The sequence below is a fragment of the Paramormyrops kingsleyae genome, chromosome 11, assembly GCF_048594095.1.
Source record: "Paramormyrops kingsleyae isolate MSU_618 chromosome 11, PKINGS_0.4, whole genome shotgun sequence".
Taxonomy (NCBI): Eukaryota; Metazoa; Chordata; class Actinopteri; order Osteoglossiformes; family Mormyridae; genus Paramormyrops; species Paramormyrops kingsleyae.
Window position 1 is genome coordinate 23,408,600 of NC_132807.1, and position 27,496 is coordinate 23,436,095.

Genomic DNA, 27,496 nt, shown 5'->3' on the forward strand with positions numbered 1-27,496 from the left:
TAACCTTACTCACCACTAATCTCAGCAGTCATTTATGCAGTGTTTGCAGCTCCCTTAGATCAGAAGACAATGGACTGCTTAACCACTAATCTCAGCTGTCAAGTTATGTGGTTACATAATTTACATTTTTATAATTTTCCCAGAAATTATACAATTATCAATTTATGTACAGGTTACTGCCTATCTACATGATTAACACAAGACCATTTGTGCTTGTTTCTTATAAACGTGATGAAAGCATTTTTGATTGCCGCATGCATCTCACTTGGTCTGACCTTCAGAAGTGTCCTTCATTTGGGCCACATACAGTACTCACCTGTCATTGGGATATTATGTGGAACAGGATGTTAAAACTATGTGTAAGACATATCTCTCTGGCTTAGTACCTCTACGATTGTTTTGTTCAGTATTTTCTTAATTGTAAATAATGCTGGGCTCGGGTTAAGGTGCCACCAGTGTTGGGAGATTGAGTCTCATCTCCCGTGTGTGTGTGTGGATTTTGTTTTATTTTGATGTTGTGGGAACCATTTTTCAGGTCCCCACAAACACTATGTGATTATGTTGCTGAGGTGTTTTTTTCTGTTCCTAGAATTGTACTCCCTACTGGAGTACAGTCTGGGGGCTGTTTTTTTAATCTGCTCCTCTCTCCTCATGTAATTCTGTTTTCTCTGTTCTTCCTATATCCCCCATCTTCCTGACCTGTCTACCCCCTATAATGTGATGTTTGTCTATGTATGGTCGGGTTGATGGCCAGTTTTTCGCTGGTACTTGTGACTAGTGACATGGTGTATTGCAACAGCAATAAAGGGTTTTCATCATCATCATCAAATTTCCCATAGCGTATGGCTGTGTGTATCTGCCCTGCAGTGACGTGGCACCCCACTGACCAAGTACCCCTGACTTGTGTCCTGTCCTGTCTGATATATGCTCTAGGCATCTGCCACCATAACCTTGACCAGAACAAACAAAGAGAGAATGATCTACATAATTTTGATTTTTCTTTCTGGACAAATGAACAATGTGTGAGTCGATAAGATATGTAAGCTGCTTCCGTTAAAAGCAAACAGCTAGATAGCTAACCAATTAGTGTCAGCGGGCATCAAAACCCTGGAAAGAATGGTCAGAGGATTAACGACTTTGAAGTCTGTCTAAATACTTTTACGATAAATTACAAAGGGTAAGAGTTGCAACTTTAATCAAGAAGGAAAACACAACTGTCATAGCTGACTGATCTCGCCTATAACTGTTTGTCACGTGCGCATTGGCTTGTGATTGATGCATTCTGGCGGACTGACCCACAGCTCATAAGGCTGCCACTAGATTACGTACAGTGATGCTAACGATCTGCGACTGTTTTCAGAAAACGGAACAATTATCGACATTTCATCGCAGCTTGTTACATTAACACCATTTCTGAACGTGCCACTGGTTTCGGTCACGCTTCATTCCTGAATAATCAGACCTGCTCCCTATAACCTCCTGAGTACTAATTGATAAAAAAATAAGTGAAAATCGAAGAGCAAAATGCGCACATCATATTTGCATAAATACGTTATAAGCTTTACTGCAGTGTTTAATTATCTCCATTTCTTCTTTCTTTCAGTCGGCTTGGAAATCGCTAAGAGTAATGCTGACTGGATGTGATTCATGGCAGCAGATATCACAGCGAAGACAGGATGCCATCTGTAAGTGCTCAGAAGCCGCGCGCGTGCAGCTTTCAACATCCTGCTCCCCAACGCTGCCTTCATCCACTTTATTGTTTCTAGCCCAGACTCTCAAATGCCCTGGTCTCTGGAAAGAAATTCAGACCTCCTCTTCTGTCCTTCTCCAAAACATAAACCAGGCAGTCAACACAGCAGACAAAATCAGCGCTAACGTCTCCTTAAAGACTGTGCCATACAATCAGCCGTTTGCGGTGCCGGACAGAGCAGAGAGGCGAAGCTAATCCACATTATGGGTTTTCTTTTAAATCTGAAAGTGTTACAATGTGGCAGCATGCAGACCTAGAGTGCAGCAGCCCTTTGAAAGTCTCAGGCTTTGATTCTACACCAGCTGCAGTTTTCTTTCAAATTGCTACCACCCCTGTCGCTAAGCTCCGCTGAAACAAAATGGGTCACTGCACCCGCGAGCAGTCGCTCCACTGGCACTGCGATGTTCACAGCAGTGGTGAGCACAAGCAGCAGGCCCACTGCATGCTGCAGCACTCTCAGTAGGGGTGCCCCGCCCTCCGGGACCGGGCACGGCTTTTTCTTTTTTCTGGACCCTGTGGCCGGAGCCAGTGTCGTGGTGCGCGACCGGCTGCCAGCTCTTGAACCAGTGCTTTACCTTCTGTTAGATGCCTCATTACAAACCGAACCAGCACAAATTATACCCGCAGTACAAAATTACACTTCCAAAACAAGGCCTGATTCCAGTTTACCAGTTTAGCCCAGTTTGTGTGCTTTTACCACTTATTTTTATACCTGTTTTAACCAGTGCTTGGGAACAATCTTTGTTGCATCTTCGCTGAATAAACAGAATCAAATGCTGTACCTATGATTATAAGGCCATTGGACAGGATACAATATTGGCAGTTCAACTGGCTAGCTGATGAAAACACCATATGTCCCTATAAAGCCAACTTCCCTTCAGTCCATTAAAAATGGCCTTTATATGGTTTATAAAATACCAACCCATGAATGAGAAGGATGAAGTGAAAAAGGTACGTATACTGTTGTTGATGTTGATGTGGACACGGCAGGCTCTGCTGCACATTAAAGTGGCACCAAGACTCACCCTGATGCCCAGCTCCACATTCTCACCCCCGTAAACCTCCATTCCTTCATCGAGGAGGCCGATTTCCTCAAAGTATTGCCTGTCCACCACAAAGCAGCCAATCAGGGCCGGACTCCTGAGGGAAAAGCAAATACAGCAGTCACTGAACAGGAACTGTTTTGTTCATTACCTTTAATCTTCCTCTGTAACGCAGGTCAGAGTGATCATTAAGACTAGTCTTAGTACCTCCTGAATGGGTGTTTTTTTTTTTTTAACATAGTGTTATCGCTGCATGCTCACATAGCGTCTCTCCATGTCAGAGCCAAATGAATCAGTTATGCTTCTCTGGGGGGGTTTTTGCGATCTGGCACCACAAATACATTTGCATCTGTAATCACCGGCAAATGATGTAGAAAATATTTCCAGTCACACTGGTCCACAGCCTTTTTTGCAGAACCCTGTCATCAGCAGAGTGCATAAACAGGGACCTCTGCCGCCACAGATCAATAAAATGCCCACGCTGTTTACACATCTTAGGCTGTACTGGCTTTCTAGGAGGACAGTTAAACTCTACATTAAACTAAAGTGATTATGAATAAGATTAATATGTAGAACTCACATCTGCTGCAAGCCACAGCAGCGAGAACCCGGCAAACATGAACTGCTGCAGATTATTCACGGACATCAGCATGCTATTCGCTGTGGTGTTTAAGCGACACGCACATGGTGTTTTCGGACACAAAGTGGCGCATTCTGCCAGCATCTCGTCCGAGTTACCTGATCGGAGCAGTATTGTTAGCCAAGTTCCACCACGACTTGGGTGGGTTCAGGTAGCGACACCATAACTCCCAGTCGAAGCCTTGCGCAGACAGTGGGTACTCCTCAATCTCGAAGGTGTCGTACTTGATGTTGTCAAATGAGGGGGAAATGATCCGAGTTCTGTCCTCCTTAATTCTCAGCAGAATGGGTTCAGCCCTTAAAATGGATTGATTATATATTAGTTATAAATTGTCTATACAAGTATTTCTCATCCCAGTTCTTGGGGCCCACCAGACAGTACACATTTTTCCTCCCACTCAGCACACCTGAAGCAAACAATAAAGAACAAGCAAAACAATCAAGAATACTGAAACTAGTGTCTTGGGAGCTGGAAGGGAGCACAAATTTTGACTGTCTGGGAGGTCCCCGAGGACTGGGTTGACAAACAATGGTCTATATGAACACATCCATCACATAGGAGGGGCAGTTTGTTGCATAGAGATTGGTTTCAGGTTCTGCAGAGCTACAAGCTCAGTGTTTTCTATGTTGGGAATGTCAAATGTCAAATCTTTTTTCACACATCAAATCCCTACAACAATTACACGTTCAACACTTACAGAATATTTCAAATGAAATCCATCTCATGTAAAATATGCGTCTCTTTGTTATGATGACACATGCCAAGGCAGGATATAATGCTACAGGCTTTAATAAACCTGACTCACATCATTTGGCTAATATGCAGATTCACTGACAGCAGGGGAAAAAAACATCCTCATCTCAATGGAATACTATGCTCTTTCTTGTGAGAATGTGATTGGATTTTATTAGTGGATTATAAATCATAGCAAAACCCCACGATGAAAGCACAGCATTACAAACAGGTCTTTACACAGAAATCTGAAACCAAATTTCTAGGTAATCAAAATCATAAATATACCACCCACTACAAGGGTACACTTAGTATCAAGAAGGACAGTCACATTTAATTGTCAGACAGACAACAGCATCAACAGTTTATGTATTTTGCATGGTTTATTATTTGGTATTTCCAAATAATAAAATTCAGATCCTTGGCATCGAAAACTGTTTATAAATCAGCCATTAATTCTGGCATTTCTGTTTTTTGAAAATTTCAGATTAGATGGTGACTCTTTTTAAAATGCATGGCATTTCTTTTACATGGATTTTCCATGTCATCGCACATTAGTGGCAAAATATTTTGGAAGTGGATCAAAGCATTTTGACAGATTTGGGTCGGGTTTCTGAGAACCATCTTAAAAAGCACAGAGGCTCCATCAGACAAAGAAACGCTTCGCCCCAGGGGATCATGGGAAGGTGGGCTTGGTAAACAACAGCGCCATGGATAGCACACCTGTGATCAGCTCATCTCTTAAAATATTTGGCAGCCTCAGAACAGCGATAGTTGTGTAATAAATCTCAACACACAACGGTAATTAACTCAAACAATCATTATTTCATAATTAATGTTCTTTAATGTGTAAATCAACGGTTAATTCTGAGAGATGGCGACTGACCCACAGAATGCCAGTGCACTAAAAGCCACATAACTGGCAGAAAATCAATTCGCAGGGGGGGAAAGGCACCGTAACTCACCATCCGACGTTAAACTCCACGTGGGCGTCAAAGAGGGCCACGACGGGGGCGGCGGCGGCCCTCCACCCACTCACCCGCGAGCGGATGAGCCCCTCCTGCTTGGAGTGACGGATAACCTTGATGAAACCCGACTTCTGGGCATTCGTCTCCTCCACGAAGTCCTGCAGCTTCTCCTTCAACTCCTCTGCAAACACACACGGATGAGGTGCCGACGGAGCTGTTTTGTCGCATGCCATCCTGTCTTTTCAAAGGCCCCCTGCGTGACCCCCCCCCCCCACACACTCAGCCTAAGTCTGCCGAGCCACTTCATTCCCAGAAGGGCATCTCCTAGGGCCTGAACTCACACCGCCGTAATCACCAAGTCAGAAAGCTTGCCGCCTCCATTAACGCTCGTAGCGTCATTTAGCTCCTGCCTAGCATCGCATGTAAACAGCGTCCTAACAGCAGGTCGGCTTTTCGCCGATCAGAACCGTGGATATCTTTATCTCTGCAAGGACTATCTTTGAGTGTTAAATTTTTTTTTCCATATTTACATAAAAAAACAAGAAGCCTCTTACTAGCCATTTACTTCTATAGAAAAGCAGTTTCACATTGTACAGTTATAGCTATACTTTTAAGCTTTTCCAAAACCATGTCTGCCTAGGAAATATCAGGGGTCCAGAAAACTGATAATCAACATTACAATTAAATCTATTTCTACATACAGACATGTTTTTACAGAAGCTGTTAATTCTCTGTTCTAGTATTAATCTCTGAAGATATATAAGCATTGATTGTCCAACAATTTTCTCTTGTAAAAAATTCACATCGCTTCTTCCAACCAATATAGTATGGAATTATTTTATCTGAATTGTCCCAGATATCTCACAGACACTCGGAAAAGTTTTACACATTACGCAGAGCTATATGTCATGATAAATGCTATTTTATGTCAGCCCCATTTGCAGTGCAGGGGGAATCACGGCAACTCTATCAGGACAAAGTCAAATGACTGGTTTTATCACACTGATTTGCACCACCTACCCCTCCTTCTCCTTATTGCTGCGATCCTTTGTTTGCTCCCCACTACCTGGACCCCAGTGAAACCTTAATGTTCCCCCCCCCCATCCCAAAACCTGCAGCTTTCCTCATTTAGTGAAACCCCTGTCCATGTCTAACTGTGAGAGTGCAACTACAGGCAGTTGCTGACTTATGTAAAGCCAACGTAAGTCCGTCTAGAAATACAGAAATAATGTCCGAGATAAAGTTTATGGAAGTGCTAATGAAAAAAAGGCGATATATGCAAATTTACACTTTCATTAGTATGTGCACTTTACTATGTATTACTCGTACATTTTTGGTTTATGTGTTTCTTGCTATATAGGGTCTCTTGAATGTTATGGGAAGGTAAATCCAACTTCCGTAAAATCTGACTCACGTAAGGGTTTGCGGAACGGATTACCGACATCAGTCGAGAACTGCCTGTACTGCCAGGTCCTTGTTGTGTCATTCTGTTTGCTGCCATCAATGGATATGTTCTCTCATATATGCATTATGTCATTACTTATATTAATTTCAAAATATTGAGAGTGTCTTGCCATTATTTGTCTGTCTTTGAAGCCTTACATCCTAAATATTTCCCTTTAAAGCTTTTCAATATTCATCAACATATTTCTTGCAGCTTGGAAATGTTTTATTGATTGCTGGAGAAGAGACAAAGACTCCCCCCCCCCCCCACCCCCCCTCCAATTTATACGGACTTTTAATGGAAAAAGCTCTCCGCTAATGAAATAACGTCCCCTTTTGTTCACTTGATTCCGTGTTGAGTTCCCCTTCGCCTCACCTTGCGTTTAGGTTAATTGGCTGGCCAGTCTAGGCGGAGCTCTTTGACATACTCTCGGGAGGTTGTCAGCTCAAACTAAAGGCGATGATTCGCAAACATGGTCACACATGGTGACATTCAGAGATTCAACTTTTGCATTTAGTAAAAGAATATGTGGCAAGTTACATACAAACCTAGAAATATGTCTAGTCCTTCTGAGTTACTGAGCACCACAAATTCACTGCATATTGTCACTTCTTATATTGCACTGTTTTTTCTTGCACAGTCTTGTCATTTATTGCACTACTGCTTTTCCTATTGTCCCCCTAGGCACCTGTCCCCTACCTTGCAACTGTGGCATAAGAATTTCACGGAGTGCCTCACAACATGTGACAATAAAACTTGAAACCTGAAAGAGTGCAGAGTCCTAAACCTCAAAAAATGGATTCCTCAATCTGTCTTTCTCCATCTCTCTCATCTCTATTTGTCTCATCTCTATTTTGACACTTCAGATAACATACACTAATCTGCTGCAATATGGGCAGTTGGTTTATAGCTTATATGACATTTATAGAAGGGGGGACAATACATCCCTTTTCAAGCCTCTTTCTTTCCCCCAAATACTTGTCACAATTAATAGGGGTGTTATTGGACTCAACGTGCACAGCTGTCGGTATCAGTCCCTCCCATTGTTCTCATGATTGAGTCACCTTGCTGATGATCTTTGTTGATATTTTGCCCACTGACCGGTACTCCTAATGAATCTCAGTGCAGAAGGTGGAATGGTACTATTCTGACACTTCAATAGCATTCTGAGTTACATAAGATGTTAGGTGTTTGAGGAGAAAAGTTTCGACCTCTAGAACAAATTATAAGCAAAACGGTAATAATGGGAAATTAATCTTCATTATAGTTTTCATGGAATAAATTAACGTCGTATAAATTACGATTCCTGATTTTGGTTTTCTTATGGGATCCCATCCTCTAGCACAGTGTTTCTCAAACCAGTCCTCAAAGATCCCCAGACCCAATTCCCTGGGAGTTGGGAGGGAGCAAACACATGGACTGTCTGGGGGTCCCCGAGGACTGGTTTGAGAAACACTGCTGTATCGGAAGCCATCAGTAAAGCGACATCACTCTCCTGTTTTTGCGGTCTGTGTTCTCTCGTCCAAGGCACGTCATTCAGGAAGCACTGCATGCAGTACTTCTGCCTGATTTACGCAAAGCTGCACCCCTGAAAGTTACGGTCTATCTGCTTCATGGCTTGACTGAAATATAAATGCCCAGCTGTTCTGGGACTATTCTATGCCATAAAAGCAAAATTTTGAGAAACCGTCCATGTTAGGAATTCCAGGAATTCTATGCTGCTTTTGTTTCTGTAAGCCCTCTGCTTTTAAACTAGGACTTGGCAGTTCATAGTCCTTTAAATATCTGGCATTACATCCACTATCACAAAGAAAAAACCTTAGCTATTACAAAATTATTAATGGTTCTGAAGCCAAGATTTCACTATTCAAGATAAAAGCTGCAGTGATAATCCTACATTTAACACTACCAACTAACTTTACTACATTCACAGCAGCCAGGGTTGGAGAGTGTCTGCCTGCATGTGTGAACATACACACCAGGATTTCTCATGTAGTAAAGGCTCCCCACAGTGCAGAAACATGCAGCCTCAGTGTTTGTGTCCTGTGGAGGACTGGCCTCCTGCATTCACTGGTTTCCTGCATTCCTGCATACAGTCACTGCAAATCTGCACTGGGTGCCTAACTTATGGGAAATTGACAGATGGAGTTACACAGACGCACAAATATACAATTAAATGTGATCTCTGCAGGTAAAATGGTATTTTTCCATTTTATTCAAGACACTGGTCTCTGGTAATGTGCTGAGTCTTCACTTTGACTAAGTCTTATCCGATACAGGCTTCAGGTCAAATCTGAGAATCGCAGTGAATTTTCCCGTGCATCATCCGGCACTGGAGCACTGTGTCTCAGTGGGTGGCACTGCTGTCTCACATGGGGGGGGTGGAAGTCCTGCTCTGCTCTGTGTATGTGAAGTTTGCATGTCTTCCCAGTGCTGTGTGGGTAAGTAAAGTATTATTGTAGGTAGGCCAATAGCTGTCTGTATGTCAATATCAATGAAGTACGACTGTTTGTGCATATGCTGAGGGTGCCCCCCAGCCATGTGTCCTATTTCAACAGGCTCTAGGTACCCTCCACCCCCCAGCCCTAATGACCCTGACCAGGACTGGCGGATATAACGTGGCTGGATGGATTATTCTGTACAAACCCTGATTGTTGACTGGTTATCTTTATCAACAGCAAGGTGTAAGAACCACAGGTTTCTCTCTCTGTGCAATACTACTCTTTATTTAATGGTGCCAGACACAAGTACTGTACTATAATTGTTTAAAAAGTACAAACATTCCATTTCTCCCATTTACAAACACCCTGAATGACACACAACTCAATTACAGGAATTTGATAAAATCAGGCCATTGTCAGCAATTTCTTCCCTTCAAGTAAAGACAGGTGTATAAACAACTCACCTTAATGACACAGATAAAACCGCCATCCATTTTTTTTTCATTATTTAGAATATACCGTTTAGTTCAGCTCGGTCAAAAGGAGCCTTTGAAAACCACCACAGCAATCAGCGGTTCCTCTGTTTTTGTTTTTGTCGGCTAATCAGATTTTCGCCGGCGGTGCGGAATCCATTAAGGCTTCTTGTGCTTCTGTTAGGACGCGAGCAGCCATCCAGAACAGCCACTCGAATGTGAGCTGGCAGGGCTGCAGACAGCTGGGCTTGGGTGGATGGAGCAGAAGCTGAGGGCATGAGGATCTACTATAGGATCTCCACCATTGGCTTTCAGGAATTTTCTAACTCACACCACCCCCCCCCCCCATGACCTGATGCCATGAACCACCTTGTCTCATCTCGCAACTGAGTTGTGGCCCATCATACCCACACTGCTTCATGCTGTTATACAGAAAACCTTCTCCATAATAACAGGTGTGCACTCACAAACCCAAAGACCCTGAACGCCTTGAGAAAGAAATATTTGGCAAATGGGTATTTGAGGTGGGCAGGCTAACGATATGCAGGTCCTGCAGTGGGCAGCAATTCCTGGCTAATCCTGTTACGGAATCATGAGCCGTGTGCATTCGACCCTAGATCAGCGGTGGCCAATCTTATCCGCAAAGGGCCGGTGTGTATGCAGGTTTTTGGGATAACCTGTAGGTCAGCTGTTCAAACCCAGGTGTGAGGACTCTTCAGCCAATCAGTCCTCTAATTAGGGAGTTGCACCGAAAACCCGCATACACAGCGGCCCTTTGCGGATAAGATTGGCCACCCCTGCCCTAGATTCAGGACGACTAAATGATCTCTGATTCACACAAGTTCCAAGCTTCAGACAGCGTCAACAGATTACCGATTAGGGATGTAATGGCACATAAAATTACGGTTCGGTACAAACCTCGGTTTTGGATTCATGGTTCGGTGCAATTTTGATACAGCAGGGTCCGAATTTCCTGGCACAGGTGTTTCAAGCGGCTTGGGGAGACTAACTGGCCAAAGCTGCCTCGCTCCGGTCGTACACACACTGGTATGATGTCATCACAAACGGGTTAGCACATTGGGTGCATCAGCAGTAACATATCTGACAGACAATCTTGGTCTTATCAACCACTCTCTCCAGTATTACTGGGAAGCCCAAATGTTCCCAAACTACAGAATTAAGAGCAGGAGGAAGCTCTCCAACAGTAGCCATAATCAGCTTACAGCCACAGTTAGCATTATGTGTTGAACATCAGCTTGCGAATTTATGTTCCACCCGTGTCAATAAACGTATTCATTTCATTGTGTATATTGAACCGAAACCTATGCACCGAACGGTACACGAGGAATATGTATACACAGCCCGATTAGAGATGTGCACTCATTTACTTCTAGATTTACTTGTTTTAATGTCATAAGGTCAATACCTTGCTTTAAACATAAGCCTGAATTAAATCATTTAAAAAAAACTACACTGAACCACAGTAACAACAATAAAAAGAAATATGTGGTTATTTATGAGAAAAAAAATCAAACTAGCACAAAGAACAGCTGGACCTCCACGGAATGTCACAGAGGCTTAGCACATTAGCTTGTGATGATGGTTGACTGAACAGTCGAGTGAAGATAAATGAATCTAAATCAGAAAATTATAGCAGCGGGCAGATTTGAATATCTTGACCAGGAGACTACCCCCGATTGACCTGCAGGTAACTTCATGATTAGCTCTACAAACCACCACAAGCAACAAACGAGTAACCGTCAATGTGGAATTTACCATAAATTGTATCTAGAGTGTATTTGGATTGGCTATTTCATGCCCTTACTGTATATTTAAACTCTCTAACCTTTTCCTTTGCTAAATATATATTACAACAGTATATGATATACAAAATATTTTCTCCATATAAAATCTGTAAGCCGCACCTTAGCTCTGAAACACAGTACAGGGACTTCCCAGTTCACTTTAATTACATCAGCATCACCATGCATTTGAACGTTGAGTAAGAATGACACAAAACCCCAGATCTTGTAAATGTGCTTCATGGGTCCACAGCAACCCCAGCTCTGCTAATAACAAAACCAACACGACCACAAATTCTAGAAGCTTATTCATACAAATTAGTCTCTACTACTTGACTTTTTTTCTGTATTTAACACCTGTACAAAGATAAATTATTCTGTAAAAGTCACAATATGCTTAGAGCTTATTGTAACAAATTAGCAGATGATGAATTTAGAAATAAATTTAGAGAGGGAGTTTTTTTTGTCCCACAGCCGATGTGTCTGTATGTCTCATGGAGAGAAAGATGGAATAAAACGGCAATTTCCCCACAGGGATGAATATAATATCACAATTTTATTATTCTATGCATTTTCTCAGCGACATAGTGTCCTTATAGATAATCTAATATATGACTGGGTCACTAAAACGTTTGGCAGGAAGAAGCAAAACCTTCCCAAGCTTGGCGCATGAGTGATTAGCGGAGGAAGTTCGGTATTCCTGGATTCTGTATTCCTCCCCCCCCCCCCCCCCCCCCCCAAGGGCGAGCTGAACCTAAGGGAGTAACAGCGACCCATCAGTTCACTACAGCAGATTAAGTGACACGATGAAATGAGTGCCAGACAAAAAATAAATACTAAAAACCAACTGTAGCAAATGTACTTTCCCGTGGGATGCTGAATGATCCTGGGGCCACATACAGGGGTGGGGAACTGGCCCCAGCTAAAAGCTGACTGGTACCCAGAATATCCCCACCACTCTTGCTTACATTCAAAACATATAACTAGCTAATGATAAGGTTGGCCCTCTGTATGAATTATGCCCCTCTCGTGCCCCCCATCTAAAAAAATTCTAGGATCGCCACTGAATGACAGGATTGAAGGATGTGTGACGTGGGTGAAGAGTAGCTCTCTTTAATAAGGCGTGACAGGCTCTCGGATATTTTATCTCTAGTCTATAAGATAACACAGATACCTCTGAATCTTTCTGATGCAGGCCTACAATGTACAGTACAGCTGCAGATGGGAGGACAACCTCAAATACTCTGTCCTGCCACTTTCCCAGGGGGCCGTTGGATACCTTTATATTTCTCTCCCACAAATAATAGGTTTATATCTCCAGAAACTTTAATATCACTGCACGGCTTTCCTGCTTCCTGGTTAGCCTTCAAGGAGACCTCAAGGTCACCGGTGAGGTTTCATCGTCGCGTCTTGTGTCACAGTGCATCCCTGAAGTCCCTGTAACCTGTTTACTCTTGTCAGGTAACTTGCAAAGAGCAGTGTTTGACCCAAACGTTATGACACTGTCGAGAACAACACAAGTCAACTCATGAAAGGCAGGCGCAGGCTTTCTGGCCAAGTACTGTAACTCAGGGTGAAGTTCTTAAAATGATGCAGATTAGCTAAGCCAGAGATTTAACTTCCAGTAACAGAAAATGGCATACAGATGACAGGTAAACTTACTTTGGCTGGAGATCAGTGGGAAAAAAAGAAAATAGATAAGCTCAGTGGAAATCTGCTATCAGACTTTCCCTGGCACAATGTTCATGCAAAAAAGTTAAACTGACGGTAGAAAGACGCTGAGTGTGAATTTCCTGAGGGTCAGGCTTGAGGACATGATATTAAATAATATAAGGCTTTTCAAAAAGGGCAATCCCCTGAGAGGTGAAATGCTACGGTTTATTTGATTTTCGGTTCTCTCCTGATTAAGGAAATGCTACCATACTGTAGGCAAGACTCCGGCTCGACAAACTCACAAGTCCAATAATGTTGTGCTTCAGGTGTCTAGATGACCCAGGGAAGGGACAAGATTTTAAATGCTGGCGATGGTAGCCCTGAAGTGGGGGCCTGACATAGCCCCATGGTCTGGAGGCCTTCTTAAGCCCAGTGCTTATCCCAGCTGGGCAGAATCGTGCGGTACCAGGGCCAGTTTTGACTGGTCAGGCGTGACATTTTAATCTTGCAGTGGGTGAGGAATTTCCCTGTCCCAGCAGGTGTGATTGCAGAGACACTTGCTTACAAGCATGGGCGTGCAGAGCTGTAACAGCAGAGAGAATTTGGCGGCGTTTCAGGATAGATCGTGGCCGGGAGGGCCTCATTTAGGACTGTACACCTGCAGAAGTCTGTCTGACTGCAGGTGCCATTGGTCAAATGTTGCGGGAAGCTTTGGAGCCAAACTCAGCAGCAGGTGGGCAGAGACAAACTAGGAGGAAACTGGAATCGTCCTCCTTCCTTTTCTGCCTGAGTGACAATACTGATAACTGTTTATTTCCTTTTTAATCTGACAGATACTATTTTAATACTTAAGATACTCAGGAAGGCAGATAAGGAACAAGTTCAGTTCCCTTTCTCAGCTTCACCACAGGGGGATGGACTGTGAATATGACAGATTCAGTTTCTTCATACTGGTTAATTTGTTGCACAATTTGCATTCTTAATTTCACAATTTCCATGTTAACATTATTTTGCTTGGTAATTACATCGGAAAAAACCTTGTTTACACTCAAGTGTTTCCTCTTCGCTGATTACTCCATATTAATCTGTTTGGCTACAGTGAATAAGCAGAAACATGACTACTGCAAAAATGTCGAACCATCTCATCCAGTAAACATCTACGCTTCCATACACTGAGCAAACAGGGCACACGCTTACCATTGTTGCTGTTGTCATCGACCAAGATGATCTCCTTCAGCAGATGAGAGGGCGTCGTGTGGATGGCGGAGTGGACGGAGCGCAGGATGACCGAGAGCGCCTCGTTCACGAAAATGAAAACAATGCTGACCTGTGGGAGGTCTGCAGGGTAGGAAATGTTTCTGCACCTGGGGGAGCAGACATTGAACAGAGTGCAGCTTCTTAAGCAGGCTATTCTACACACTCTGGAGATTCGAAAAAGAGGAGAGTTCAGACACCCTGTGCAGAAATGCAGTGCTCAGTCTACATCTAATCCAATATAAATGCTCATCCTTGGCTCTGTATTTTATGTGTTGCATGTGTCTTTATACAGTGTGATATATGTGAATGTGTCCCCTACAAAGGACTGACATCCTGCCCTAGATGTCTCCTGCCTTGTGACATGTCGTTCTTGAGACTTGCCCGGTTCACTGTGACCCTGGATCACATAAGCAGATGGAAGGTGGATGGGCAGGACACAAATGCTTTTTAACAATCGTTCTCCTAAACTTTATGTGAAAAACATGCCTGATGTAAAGGTGCTTGAAAAGCCCCCATGTACCACAGTAACCACATTCCCATGGAAACCAATAAAAAAAAAAAAATACTTCTTGACTTGATGTAACCCTCACACTGCCCAGTACAGTTTGAAAATTCTGCTTAAATATTTCTCTCTATCCATGATTCAGTGGGAAAAGTGTTCATTAGAGAAGATACTGTTGTTTAAAGAAACAGTAATATTTGTATGTGTACACATGCATGCACACACACGCACACGCACACGCACACGCACACGCACACATGCAGTCGTGTAATCATATCTTTTTGGGGACCGCTCATTCATTTCTACTGGAAAAATGCCAATGCTAGCTATGACAACCTTAACCCCTACCCAGCCCTAACCATAACCATAAGTAACCATAAGTTTTTTCATTGCAGTCACTGATTATTTTAAAATAGAGTTTTCCCATATGGGGAACAGGAAACTGGTCCTCATAAGGTTAAAAAAAAAAAAAATGGGTATTCATCACGTTGTGGGGACACTTGGAACACACACACACACACACATGTTGGTGTACCTATCTAAATGGGGACCGTCTATTCATTTCTATGGGGAAAAACCCTAATCCCAATCACGACACCCTTAACTTCTACCCATCCCTAACCTTAACCATAAGTAACCAACCCAAATACAAGACTTTTGGCATTTTTACTTTTTTGATTGCATTCACAGATTTTTATAAAACTGAGGTTATCCAAATGGGGACCTCAAAAGATGTCCCCAAAAGTAGGGAAATTTCAGGTTTTACTACACTTCGGGGACAATTTGGTCCTCAAATGTGATCTATGCAAACACACACACACACACACACACACACACACACACACACACACACACACACAAATAAAATCTGAAATGGAATGAAAAACAGAAAAGCAGAAAAGCCTGCCATGTTTATACAATATACTGTATTTTCCTTCCAGGTTTATTGATTTATGAAGAACACTAGAGAATTGCAAAGTTCATGTTCTGAGGCTGTGCTACATGCCTTGTTCAGGCTGAAGTGAAAAAATGTAATTACCCATCAGGCCTCAGGTCTGGGATGGTCCTGTCCAGAGAGATGCGATCACTAAGGTAACTATTGTAGCCGTAGTACTGGAACTTCTTCAGCGCGACCCTCCGGTTCTCTGCACTTAGGTCTTGTCCCCAGTGGGCAAAGAGGGAGGAGTCTGAGAACAGCTCATCTGCAGTGTCAGTCTTCTGCGGAGTATCTGTGAGTGACCAGGAAGAGAAGAACATCAGGGCGATTTGGACCGAGACTGCAGAGTAAGTGAGAGCATCCTTTTATGCAGGGGCAGTTCTAGGATTATTTAAGGGAGGGGGCATAAGAGGGTCCCCACAATTCATACAGAGGGGCCACAATTCATATAGAGGGGCCACAATTCATACAGAGGGGCCAATCTCATCATTAGCCAGTGGTATGTTCTGAATCAGTGAGCGAAAAGGAACAGGGTACTGCACAGGCCAATCAGCTTTCAGCTGGAGCCAGTGCCTCCGTGTCCCAACCCCTGGACTCAGCCCCAACTCACCCAAAGTGTGTGTGTGTGTGTGGGGGGGGGGGGGGGTGGCGCTGCCAGGGGCCTCCAGATAAGTTAATCAAACCTCGAATGTGCATTACATATTTAATGTCCAAGTAACCTTAGGCAGAGGTAAATGTTTCACGAACATAAGAATTAAAGACTTACAAGCATGAGCATTAAATACGTGCACTGTTTGTGTATTACCATGACTACAGGGTATTCTGTGAGCAAACAGCAGCACAGACTTCAACACGATGACCCATGCATGAAGATGTAGTCCTACTGCTCAAAATTCTGGCAGGATTGCTTAAGGAATACATTTTCAGACAAACAGAATAATACAAAGCAAAGAATTTACCAGCCATGTGAAGGCTGATACAAAAAGAGCATTAAGATCTCCATAGCATTACAAAAACCTGACGATAGATACAAAAATGCATATTTCAACTTTAAAATAGCCCATGCTATTACAGGTCTTTTTTAGAATAATTTTAAAATTCAAAGTGATTCAGTTCACGACTCCAACACTGCCTCCTTCTTATTCCGCAACCTGCAAGACAGAACTGAAAGATTCAAAACAGCAGTGTTGCTCTCTCAATATCAATTCTGTTTCATGCAAACGTGACACTCCGGAACAATCCCCGCAGCATCAGTATCCGCGCAGAAACATAAAGCACGGCGATAAAAATGCAAAATGATCAAATGCACCGTGAGTGTAATTAAAGAATGCTAATTAACGGCAGAGGTAATTAATTAGAGGCACACTCCAGAGTTCCTTCCTCAAAGACCCAACAGATCCATCATTGCATCATTGAGGTTTGGGTGATGGTCACCCTTCACTGACACTGCAGACTCATTAAAGGCATTGCTTTCACCTAAAGGTAACCATTTGAAATGCAGCACAGCTTGGGTGTTCTATTCTGCCAAATAAACAAGCTTACACTCCAAATGGGGAAAATATACTTCAGGCCTTCAACTATATCTATTCAGCCTCCACATGACTTATTTTCCATCTCTGAATATGACAACAAGGGTTAACGGGGCTTGTAAGATATCAGCACTTATCCACAAATTCGGTTTTATATTCAGCTTCCCCAGTCTAAGCTTTTCAGCAGGTTGTCACTGTTCTTTTATTACTTGTCAACTAATATTTTCTTTAATGCTTTCGTGGAACTGGTTTTGAAGGACTGCAGAGTTTTTTTTTTGTTAAATCAGTGGGAGTCCTGTAATAACCAAAATGATATCCAGTTCTCCATGTTTTGTCGCGTCCACTGGATACGAATCGCTGTGAACCTGAGCTACTGTATGGTCGCCACTGCAATTTGCAGTGTGTTTTTGGCTACTGAATGCCAGCAGCTTTGTATTATAAATGTAAATAATGACCATATGGATGTAAATCATGACTTAATTATGGTGTGATGTAATATCAGCATAGCGACCTTGATATTTAAGGTATACTTTGGAGCAGCATGAGATAATGTTCAGCAAAATGCATTCAAATTTGAAAAGTAGGGCGAGACTGCAATATGAAATAATTATGATACTTGTTGGTAAAGTGTCTCCTCCTATAAATATTAGTAATACCTTACTACATTAGAAATGTAATATATGCATATTCATTACTGTTGTTGATGTTATAAAACATATATAGTGTAAGTTCTCAGTGACACAAAATGAAAGACCGATTAGTAGGCATGTTCTTGTAGAAGTTGGCAAGATATTTTTGATTTTTAGGGATATTATTATTTCAACTTACAGTACCATGCAGTGCTTCTATGGTTGTGCTTCACTGGATGAAACTATTTAAAACAATTGAATATGTATATCCAATTTTTATGTTCTTAATCGTTCCAGCTTCCCAGCTAGCAGAGACTGGGTGGGATGTGCCTTTATATGTCATGCAGCTGCAGAGATCGCAACAGGGAAGTGGTGAGAGGGACACATTACTGAGGTGCCCTAAACAGCCCCTAGTTTACAGCTTGATCATAAAGCCCCACATTCATCTTCACCAAGGAACAAGGTTTCATGATACAAGATTCAAGATCTTTATTGGCCACGTGCAACAGGTGCATTGGAGTGCTTGCTGGTTCTGTTACAAAGAAAGAGCAAAACAATAGACAGTGCAAGAATATGAGACTATGCAAAAAAATACAAGATAAAATGCAAAGTAGTTCAGACGGTGCAGTGCAAAAACTAGACAGTATGCTGATAAAACTACTGATAAAGTACAGTAACAAAGCAAAGTAAGTACAGTTTTATATTAAGTGTTCTTTAGTTATCTGCCATTTTAAAGGTGATAAATCAACAATAACAATCAATAATCAATAACTATTTTATCAATGAAAGGAAATGTGATTTTGTTCCAGGAAACCAAACATTCCAAATAAATAAATAAATTAATTAAATAAATTCACCAAATGAGCTAATTTGCTTTGCCGTTCATAAACTGATCAACTGTAGTCACAAAACTTGGAAGAACCAGGGCCAAGGGATAATCAAAGCAGTAGCACTCATGGGGGAACATGGAGAAGAACATGGAGAAGAACATGGAGAAGAACTTCATTTTGCAGGTATTACAGTACCCTGTGCTGCTTGGGAGAGTCTGCAGGATCTCCACTACCCTGACCGAGATTAGCAGCTGGATGAGGGCTGGGCATGGAACCCATCAGCTGCATACACAATGAACCCCAAAACTGCATATTTATGACACAGTTCTGCCAAAATAATTAAAAACAACAGTGCAAGAGAGTCCCATACACGTACACAGCGTTCAACTTATATATTATTTATAGCAGTTATCCATCAGAGGCAAAGACCTGGGCACAGCAAAGCACAGCAGCACAAAAATAAATAAATAAATCAGAGTTTTGGAGGGGGATGCCAGAACACACCAGAGGACACACTTTTTTAACACCTTTGAACAGCGCCAAAAAAAAAAGAGAAAAAAAACATGCTAATAAAGAGCCCTCAAAGTCACAGGCTACTAACAGATAGTGAAAGGAAAACAGCGAAGAGGAAGTACAAGTACAGGAACCTGCAAAACCATTTTAAGTCTAAGGGTTTTCACATAAGACAATAAACCAACTGTCAGTCAGGCCAAGTTATGTCAAATTGTACTATAAAAGCCCTTTAAATTATATTTTACATAGTTTATACTCATATAATTTCTACTTAAATTTTTACTATGTACATACATACATATATATAATTACATCCCTATAATTATTATTACTATTATAATTATTATATAATTATTATACTACCCAAATACCAATCTAGTGTTTTACTTTTTTGTAAACGTAGAATGCTCTTTGTAATGTCCTTTTTTGTAATGTCTTGTAAAAACACCACCAAAGCAAACTCCTCGTATGGAAACACTCTTACTTGGCTAATAAAACTGATTCTGATTCTGAAATTTGAAATGGGTCAGTGTAAAGACTAGATGCGCTGTGAGCAGTACTTACAAATACTCCCCCCCCCCCCCCCCCCAGCTGCAGAGATTAAAAACCTGGATTTAATTCTCCCAACATGTCATCACGTACCTATAGCACTAAGAAAACATTTCCTCCGGAGTAACATTTCCTCCGGAGTAACACATGCGTAGTCGAAGCAGGAATCAGATGGTGCTGAACTGCTCTTGGTTTCCTTTTTCCATCAGGAATGGCGTTTTGCAAAATAAGCTGTTCAGATGCTTAAAATGCTAGAATCCAGGATTTAATAATCATGTGGTCAGGTGGTCAGCAGTGAGGTGCACAGGTAACGCCCTGGGAGCGAGGGATGAGAGAGCCCTACACAGTGTACTTTCTTCCTTTTCCAAGTCTTCGCTGAAACCGAAACTACAGCAAATGACCTTCCCCTGTCCTTTTAATGACATGTACAGATGCTGCACAGCTATGTCACTAAACCAGACAGTAATGGAGGACAGAAAGATGCTTTTAATAATGGCTTTATACAACCGTACTGAAATGGATTGGCTGATGCTAAGTTTTTTTCCCCAATGCTGCAAGAAATACATACATTGACATTCTTTTTAATAGCAGTTATAATGTTCGCATTCAATTTTAATGTGTTTCAGGGGAACAAAGACAAATTACTGCTCACTAGGGTCAGGACAAAATCAGCCTTACATGTGCGAGATGTGGATGCCTCAGTTTTTCCTCTCTCTTTTGTTTTTTAGCGGAAGTCTCCTGGGTCTAATTACCTTCCGCAGTGCATGTCTATGGTTTCCCAGGCAACCCGGTAAGGCCCCTAAATACTCCACATGGCAGGTGGAATGGACTTGAACCACATAGTATGCAAGGACCGCGACCGCAGACCTTCTGGGTTGTGCCCTTAGCAACTAAATGTGTCTCTGAGGATTTTCTGCAGCCTTTGCAGTGCTGCATGCTAAACGGCAGTATATTCCGTATAACTCTCAGCTCATTAACGAAGGAAGCTGCCTAAAACTCACTGAAACAGCTGAATAGCTGGTATGAAACTGGGAGGTGATGCTGCAACTGGGAGAACATATTACAGATGGGAGGTGCTTGTAGGTTTTGGGTCTGTTGGGAAGCCAAACACATCCAATTTATGTCAGGACTAGTGGATGGGACAGAGAGCATATTAACATGTCTGGGAAATCAAAATGGCCGATTCAGCTAAAAGAATGAGCAAGACAGAGACATAAGAGTCAACAGTCTCTGTCTATAATATGAGGGTGCAGTGGACACTTTTAACTATATAATACAAATGTTGAGGTTCGAACTTGACTTGCATTTTTTTTCAGGAAAAACCAAATGAGACAGGAAGGTATTTCATCTTCTTGGAGGGTATTACACCACTATCCTAAGTATACAGCTTTTAGTCACAAAAGTATGCAAAAACTGAGAAAAAGATCAAAGCTAGCAGGTATTGCTTCAACATTTTGTCTCGGGATGTGTAAAGCAGCGTATTACAGTGCAGAAAATAACAGAAGATTAGATTATCAAAGGACCAGCTGTGCCTACACGACTTTAGGAACGTTAATTACCGCAACATCCAATTCTGGCGTGACTTTTCCAAGGTTACTAGAATGATCGTTGACTGGTGTCATAGATGAAAGGAGCCACAGATAAAGAGTTTCATTATTCTGTATCTGCTGATCTACAAGTTTGTGATTTTATCGTCTTAAGCACAATCTTGGCAAGTGACCAGTAAGACTGTGATGTCCGCTGTTATGAGATTACTAGGCCTATAATAATGTACGAACAAAAATATTCTAGGTCTTAGACACTGACAAGACTCTCAACATCAGAGGTCACAAAGGTCAGTATGCAAAACACACAGCTATATCTCTCCCCAGACTGTCCCACTACAGGGGGGTAGCACTGAAGCTAATCCTTTAACATTCATGGTGATGAAAAAAGAAGTTGGCCATATGATAACTGAAAATTCTACAAGGATTCCTTTATGAGGTCTACCCCCTCCCCCCCTTACAGTTCACAATTAACTTCAATGACCATATAAATTGGCTCACAGAATGCCTGCACTTAATTGTCAATTGGTTAGTTTCTGATGGGGTGATTTTGCAGACTCCAGAAAATTTACCCACTCTTGTACTGTATGTAAAAAGGATGGGCACAGCCTCACTCAGAGATGTGATCAAAATGTCCCTCTGGATCAGCGCCTGGTCATTACAGTGCAAGAACTCAGTCCCAAATGCATCACAGAATCGCATCGAATGCGCCAGCATCGCGCCATGGCAACAAGCCGTACCTTTCCCTCCCCGACAAGAATCCCTGGGACGTCTCAGCATCGGTCAGTTCACATGCTTCCCTGCAGCTTAATAACCATTTTAGTTATTTCTGAGGATGAGGCGAAAATTTAAAAAAAAAGAGTTTTGAGTATAAAGCTAATCCTTTGCAAGGGCTTCTGAGATCAGAGCAGAGCTGTAGTCAATTTAGTATGAAAAAAAAATCAGGGTAAAGTTTGAGTGTTGTGGAGTTTATAAAAATGGCAAAGAAACCCTAGAGTCTGAGCTTGGCTTCCACCATTAATCTTAAGTTTAGAAGTGGAAGCAGCCACATTGAAACTGGCAATGCTCCCAAGTGCAAAATCTGCAATCTGGCCCAGAAACAATCACAATCTTGTCGATATATCCGTCCTACAACAGCACTGATAACATACTTGTCTATAATAACCACAGTCAATACAGTACAAATATCGTCATTTAAAATTCAGAAATCGCTTTACGTAAGTATATTACATAAGTATTGCTGCCATCAGCAATCCCCTAGCAAGGAAATAGGGACAGTCTATGTTTTCCGTCTTGTGTTGAACAGTGTCAAAAAAACTGCAGGACATGACGAAAAAGTGAGCCGTCTCTCTGAATAATCCTCAGTTACAGGTTATTTCTGGTCATACTAGAGCAAGGCTATGAGTGCTGAAAGCACGGAATATAACGTTATATTTGCATTTTCAGAATGCGCACAGTTCTCGGGTATGGATATTGATTTTTTTTTTTTATAAGACACACAGCTCTGCTACTCTTCATTTGTTAGAAATCCAACTTCTATTGTAACAAAGCCAGTGCCCTTACTGCCTTAGGTTGTCAGGCTAGACCTGTGACAAGGTATTTTCCAATACAATACATAGAAGAAAAAAAAAAATCAAATGTACTAAGACATAGATAAAAAAAAATCTGACACTATCCACCTACATTTCCATTTTAAATATAAAATAATTTATAAAATAGCTAGTGATAATAATCCAAAAAGAAAAGAATCCAGATGGAATATATGCATTGACGATGTATTCCAAAAGCCATTAGCATGTGAAAATGACAGATTAATGGTAACATACAGTAATACAAACAAAGATGCAACGGGTTAGAAAAACACAGAAGTCTTCTTTTATAGATGTGTCAGCATCTGGAATAATTTACTTGAAATGTATTTATGAACGAGATATACAAGTAAGCAAAATACCTAGAATATTAACAATATACTCAGAGTAGCCTGTGGTAAAGAGTGACTGAATGCTGACTGATTTTCTGCCACTATGCAGCAACCGCTGTGTGACCTACAGCTAGAAGCGGCTCTGATGAAAAAGTCTATTAATAGAAATAGGCTCCTAATGGGAGACTGTGGTAATTAAGAAAAGAAAAAGATTAACTTCTAATGGCCTTACATTCCACAAAGAGTTCCTCAAGGCTCATTCACTTCACTGTATGTACAAGCGAAAGACTGACAAGTAAAAGCATTAACACTGCAGTAAAATCAGGCATCAGAAGCAGAAGTTTTGTAAAATAGCACAAATCAGGAAATCCATTAAAGCTTAGTGTTCGGCATAAGGCTCAACATTCAGTGTTTTTGTTAGAAGTATAGATTGTACAGAGCTGGCTTTGATGTTCCTGGGGCCCCCACTCAAAAAGCGGCTTTCTCCCCCCCGTGTGTAGTGACTCGTTTCAGGCCAACAGGGGGCTCCACATAAATGTGTGATTTGATTGGGGGTAAACAACGCTGTTGGGTGTGTAGCTTAAGACACTTAGGGGCCACTGAGAAATTTCTACAAAAAGATCTACAAAGCAAAGTTCACATGAGACATTTCCGTGTTTACACACAAACACATATGCACTCGTATCTATTTACATGTGTGTGTATATTTCTGTTTGTGTAATTTTATGTATATATCTGCTGTCCCTAACCTTGATGAATGTGAAGGGGTATCTGTATGTGTATTTTATATACAGTATGAAACACACACACATACATACAAATAACACAAAAAGGTAATATACTATATCATACATATTTATGCGATAGTGATACAATGAGTAGAACTATCACCTCATAGCCCAATGACGACCCATAATAGTCTGGCATCCTACCCCGCATAGACCCTGCCTTATGCCTGACGCATCCTGAAAAAATGTTCTGAATCACCAGTGCCTGACTAGATTATCACTCACTGGAAACGTATAGACATATAGGGTCTAACAAAAATTACGATTCCGATTTCTATCTAGAAAGACGGGTTATGCCTAGGCAGGTATCCCAGACATCTCACAGATTTACCTCACTGAAAACCTCATCGCATTTCATTACCACGGAAACGACATGGTCGACCGCTATGATACCGCTAGCTCCAACCTCCTATTACTTCATTACAGAGACAACTTGCCTCTTTCATCTGCCTTGTCTTGGAGCGGGGCCAGACCAGGAATAACGGTCCTGCTCTACTGAAACCCTCCCAACACCATCAGCAGATTCAAGAGGCCCTGTCAACATCCTAACACTCAGAGGATGTGATTCATTTGCCTCTATTACCAGTCATTCACAGTACCTGATGCAGCCTTAAAGCTGAGGAGAATTGGGAGAGAGGAAGACCGGGACGGGAAAGTGGAAAACTCATACTCACTCACTATTGTGACCCACACTGTCCCCCCTCCCCCCCCCTCCCCCAAGATAATACTGAAAGAGAAATCCATCTATGAGTAAATCAGGTTCTCGGGAACAAATCTGAACCTGGTCAGAATGAGAAAGAATTATCTATAATAACAGACACAGGGAACTGAGATTTTATGACTGAGTAACCATACGACTGAGTAATCATTTATTCTATTTAATTTAACATTACATGGTGCACTTTCTTGGATCTAATTTTAATGATCAATTCCCATGTTCATAACCTATCACCAATGAAGTATAGTTTAAACCCAAAGAATTCTACTTCACTCAAGTGTGCATGGGACATCTGAATGGGACCACAAGAAAAAGCATCTAATTAAGCAGGCTGTACTGGGAGTTATTCATGTTTACGTAAATACAAAGTTCCATGTTCTTTTATTTTGATCATTATTCTCTTAATTAACCAAAGTTAGAAAAAAAAAGCGCAGCCAGTGCAAGAACCCCGCCGGAGATTTACTTGGTACGCAGCTGGGTTCCCCGTCAGGAATGCACCAGGCAAACAAAAGAACCACTGACATGGTCTCAGCGCTTATCTGTGTTCAAAGTCCCATCAAACTAAATGAGGATCTAATCTTCAAATTCCGACCTGACATGAGGAACGTGTGACGATCCAACATTACATGAGTCGCTCTCATCAGCTTCTTATTGAATAGATCACACGAGTACAGTCGCCAGTTCCGGAGTCTATTCCAGGAAACACGACACAAGGCAGGGACTCACAGACAGACAAGCCAGGAAGTTTTAGGTACTTTGGGAGGAGAACAGAAAGAAACCCACGTTAAAACGGGAAACCAAGCCAACAACATACACTGAGTGATGAGTAGGAAATGAGCACGTAACCCTGCGGGTGTAAGAGTACTAATCTCTGCTGTTAAGTGGCAAGTCAATTTTGCTTCATTCCATAAAATAAGGAAGCAATTGGGAGTATACTTTAAGGTTTAGCAACAGAGGTAGGCATCACCACTGTATGTTTGAGATAAATACAGTATTAAATTATTTGTGAAAAATCATATTCAAAGACATGATAAAGAAGTATGAGTTTGTGCCTCTTGGCCAACATCCTCAATTTGTCAGCCTCACTGTATGAGGTGCGAGTCACTGCAGCCAAATCCAGTGCAGCCAAATCCAGTACACTACAGTAATCTGGGAAGGACATTATGCAGAAATACATCAGAGCATGTAAAACGTACACAGGCTATAATTTGCACAGGGTAGGGGGAAAACACGGAAGAAATATTCCTCCATTTCAGTCCAACAACCGGAATGCTAACTGCTTGTGTTATTTTTTTAGTCAATTTTCAGAATTCCTCCTCGCTTTCACGGCTCTCAAAAGGAGAAGCTATCATGTAAATTCCAAAAATTACGCAGCTGGTTTTCATATTTTAAGACAAAATCCTACATGCCCATACTAATGACTGAGCTAGTTTAATTTTCAACTGGTCACTTTTTAATTTAACATTACAAATAGTTTAATCCTTAATCTAATATGTAGTAACTCATTTTCAGTTTGTACAAGTATTGCATGAATCTGTTCCCTCAAGGGGCCAAGTACCAAGAAATTAAAACCGGTGATAATTGTACTCATTTAATGGAAATGTTCATCATATGCATTCATTCAGCATGTAAAGGCTCTAATGGGTTTGGACCAATTTCAATGGTAAATAGACACATTATCAGACTTCTTTTCCCTGTTCCCCAGAAAATGTAAAAGCAAATTTCTAACACTTGTCTGCACACTGTGAACCATGCTGAGTGTGTATTTTGTGATACATTATTTATATCACCATTGTTGCAACATCACCAGGCCTCTTGACATTGTCAATTAAAATTATCACCCCCACTCATGTTACTTGGCAACACAAACCCACAAAGGCGGTGTGGCCCCCTACTTCACCCATTTCCCTCATATATAAAATATGTAAACAAATTTTAAATGTAACTGAACGTTAACGTCAGTGTTCAGTTTTTCATTTTTTTCTCCTCGTCAAACACAACACTGTGCAAAGGCTACATTTCCTCCTACTGAAATCTAAATGCTTTCAGAAAGGTCAGAAATTCAAGGTTCAGATTCAGATTCAAAAGATTCAGTCTTTACAGAGACCTGTACGATTTAGTCTTTAGTTTCTTCTAAACCAGTATTACTTCTACACAAAAGGCACAAAGGATTTCCCCAGATGATGTTTTGTGCTTCTTTGAAACATATTACTTCAGGAAATCCAGCTGTAACATGCTTAACATTTGTATTACCTACACTAGTGAAAGCCAGAGTCATGAACTTCTGAAAATCACCTATGAAATAATAATAGGACCAGAGTAGGGACAATATAAAGGACGATCATTAATTTATACTGAGCAAAAGGTGAAATAAGTTCAGTTGTAGCTGGTAGCTGCAACGCTGCAGTAACGTTTTCTGAAACGGTTTCTCCGCAGTTCCTACTTGGTTATTCGCCTTTATTACTCAGGAGATAGACGGTGTGCAGTGTGCAGTGCCAGTGAGGCTTTCGTAGACCTAGCGTGTGTTAATGTCACTGGGGGTGAAGGTCTCGCCCGTTTATACAAATGGATGGCATACTATTGTCGTAGCCGCGGCAACGTCGCCGGCCTGTGTGAAGGATTTGTATCCTAGAGGCACTCGCAAGGTGGGTGGCAAAGGTGATTATGGAGACTGTTTGCCAGCAGCAGGGGCTGCACCAGAAGCATTGCACAGAAAATGAATATGGGGGGGGGGGGGTGGAAAGGACAGAAAACCAAAGCTGCATTACCACTTTATTTCCATGCTGGTTTCACCAATGGTCTTACATCATGCAAAGAATCTGCGGCGTTTGAC

General features: G+C 41.7%; 1 protein-coding gene across 1 annotated transcript in view; it reads right to left on the bottom strand.

The window, feature by feature from the left end:
- The window catches only part of LOC111832994 (polypeptide N-acetylgalactosaminyltransferase 18-like), an 86,988-nt gene that overhangs the window by 26,363 nt on the left and 33,129 nt on the right, over nucleotides 1-27,496 (bottom strand). The window contains exons 2-6 of the mRNA XM_023790842.2: nucleotides 15,745-15,934; nucleotides 14,144-14,310; nucleotides 5,131-5,314; nucleotides 3,532-3,729; nucleotides 2,776-2,890 (exon numbers count right to left, since the gene is read on the bottom strand). Coding sequence (XP_023646610.1) covers nucleotides 2,776-2,890; nucleotides 3,532-3,729; nucleotides 5,131-5,314; nucleotides 14,144-14,310; nucleotides 15,745-15,934 — 854 coding nt within the window. The remainder of the gene's footprint in view (nucleotides 1-2,775; nucleotides 2,891-3,531; nucleotides 3,730-5,130; nucleotides 5,315-14,143; nucleotides 14,311-15,744; nucleotides 15,935-27,496) is intronic.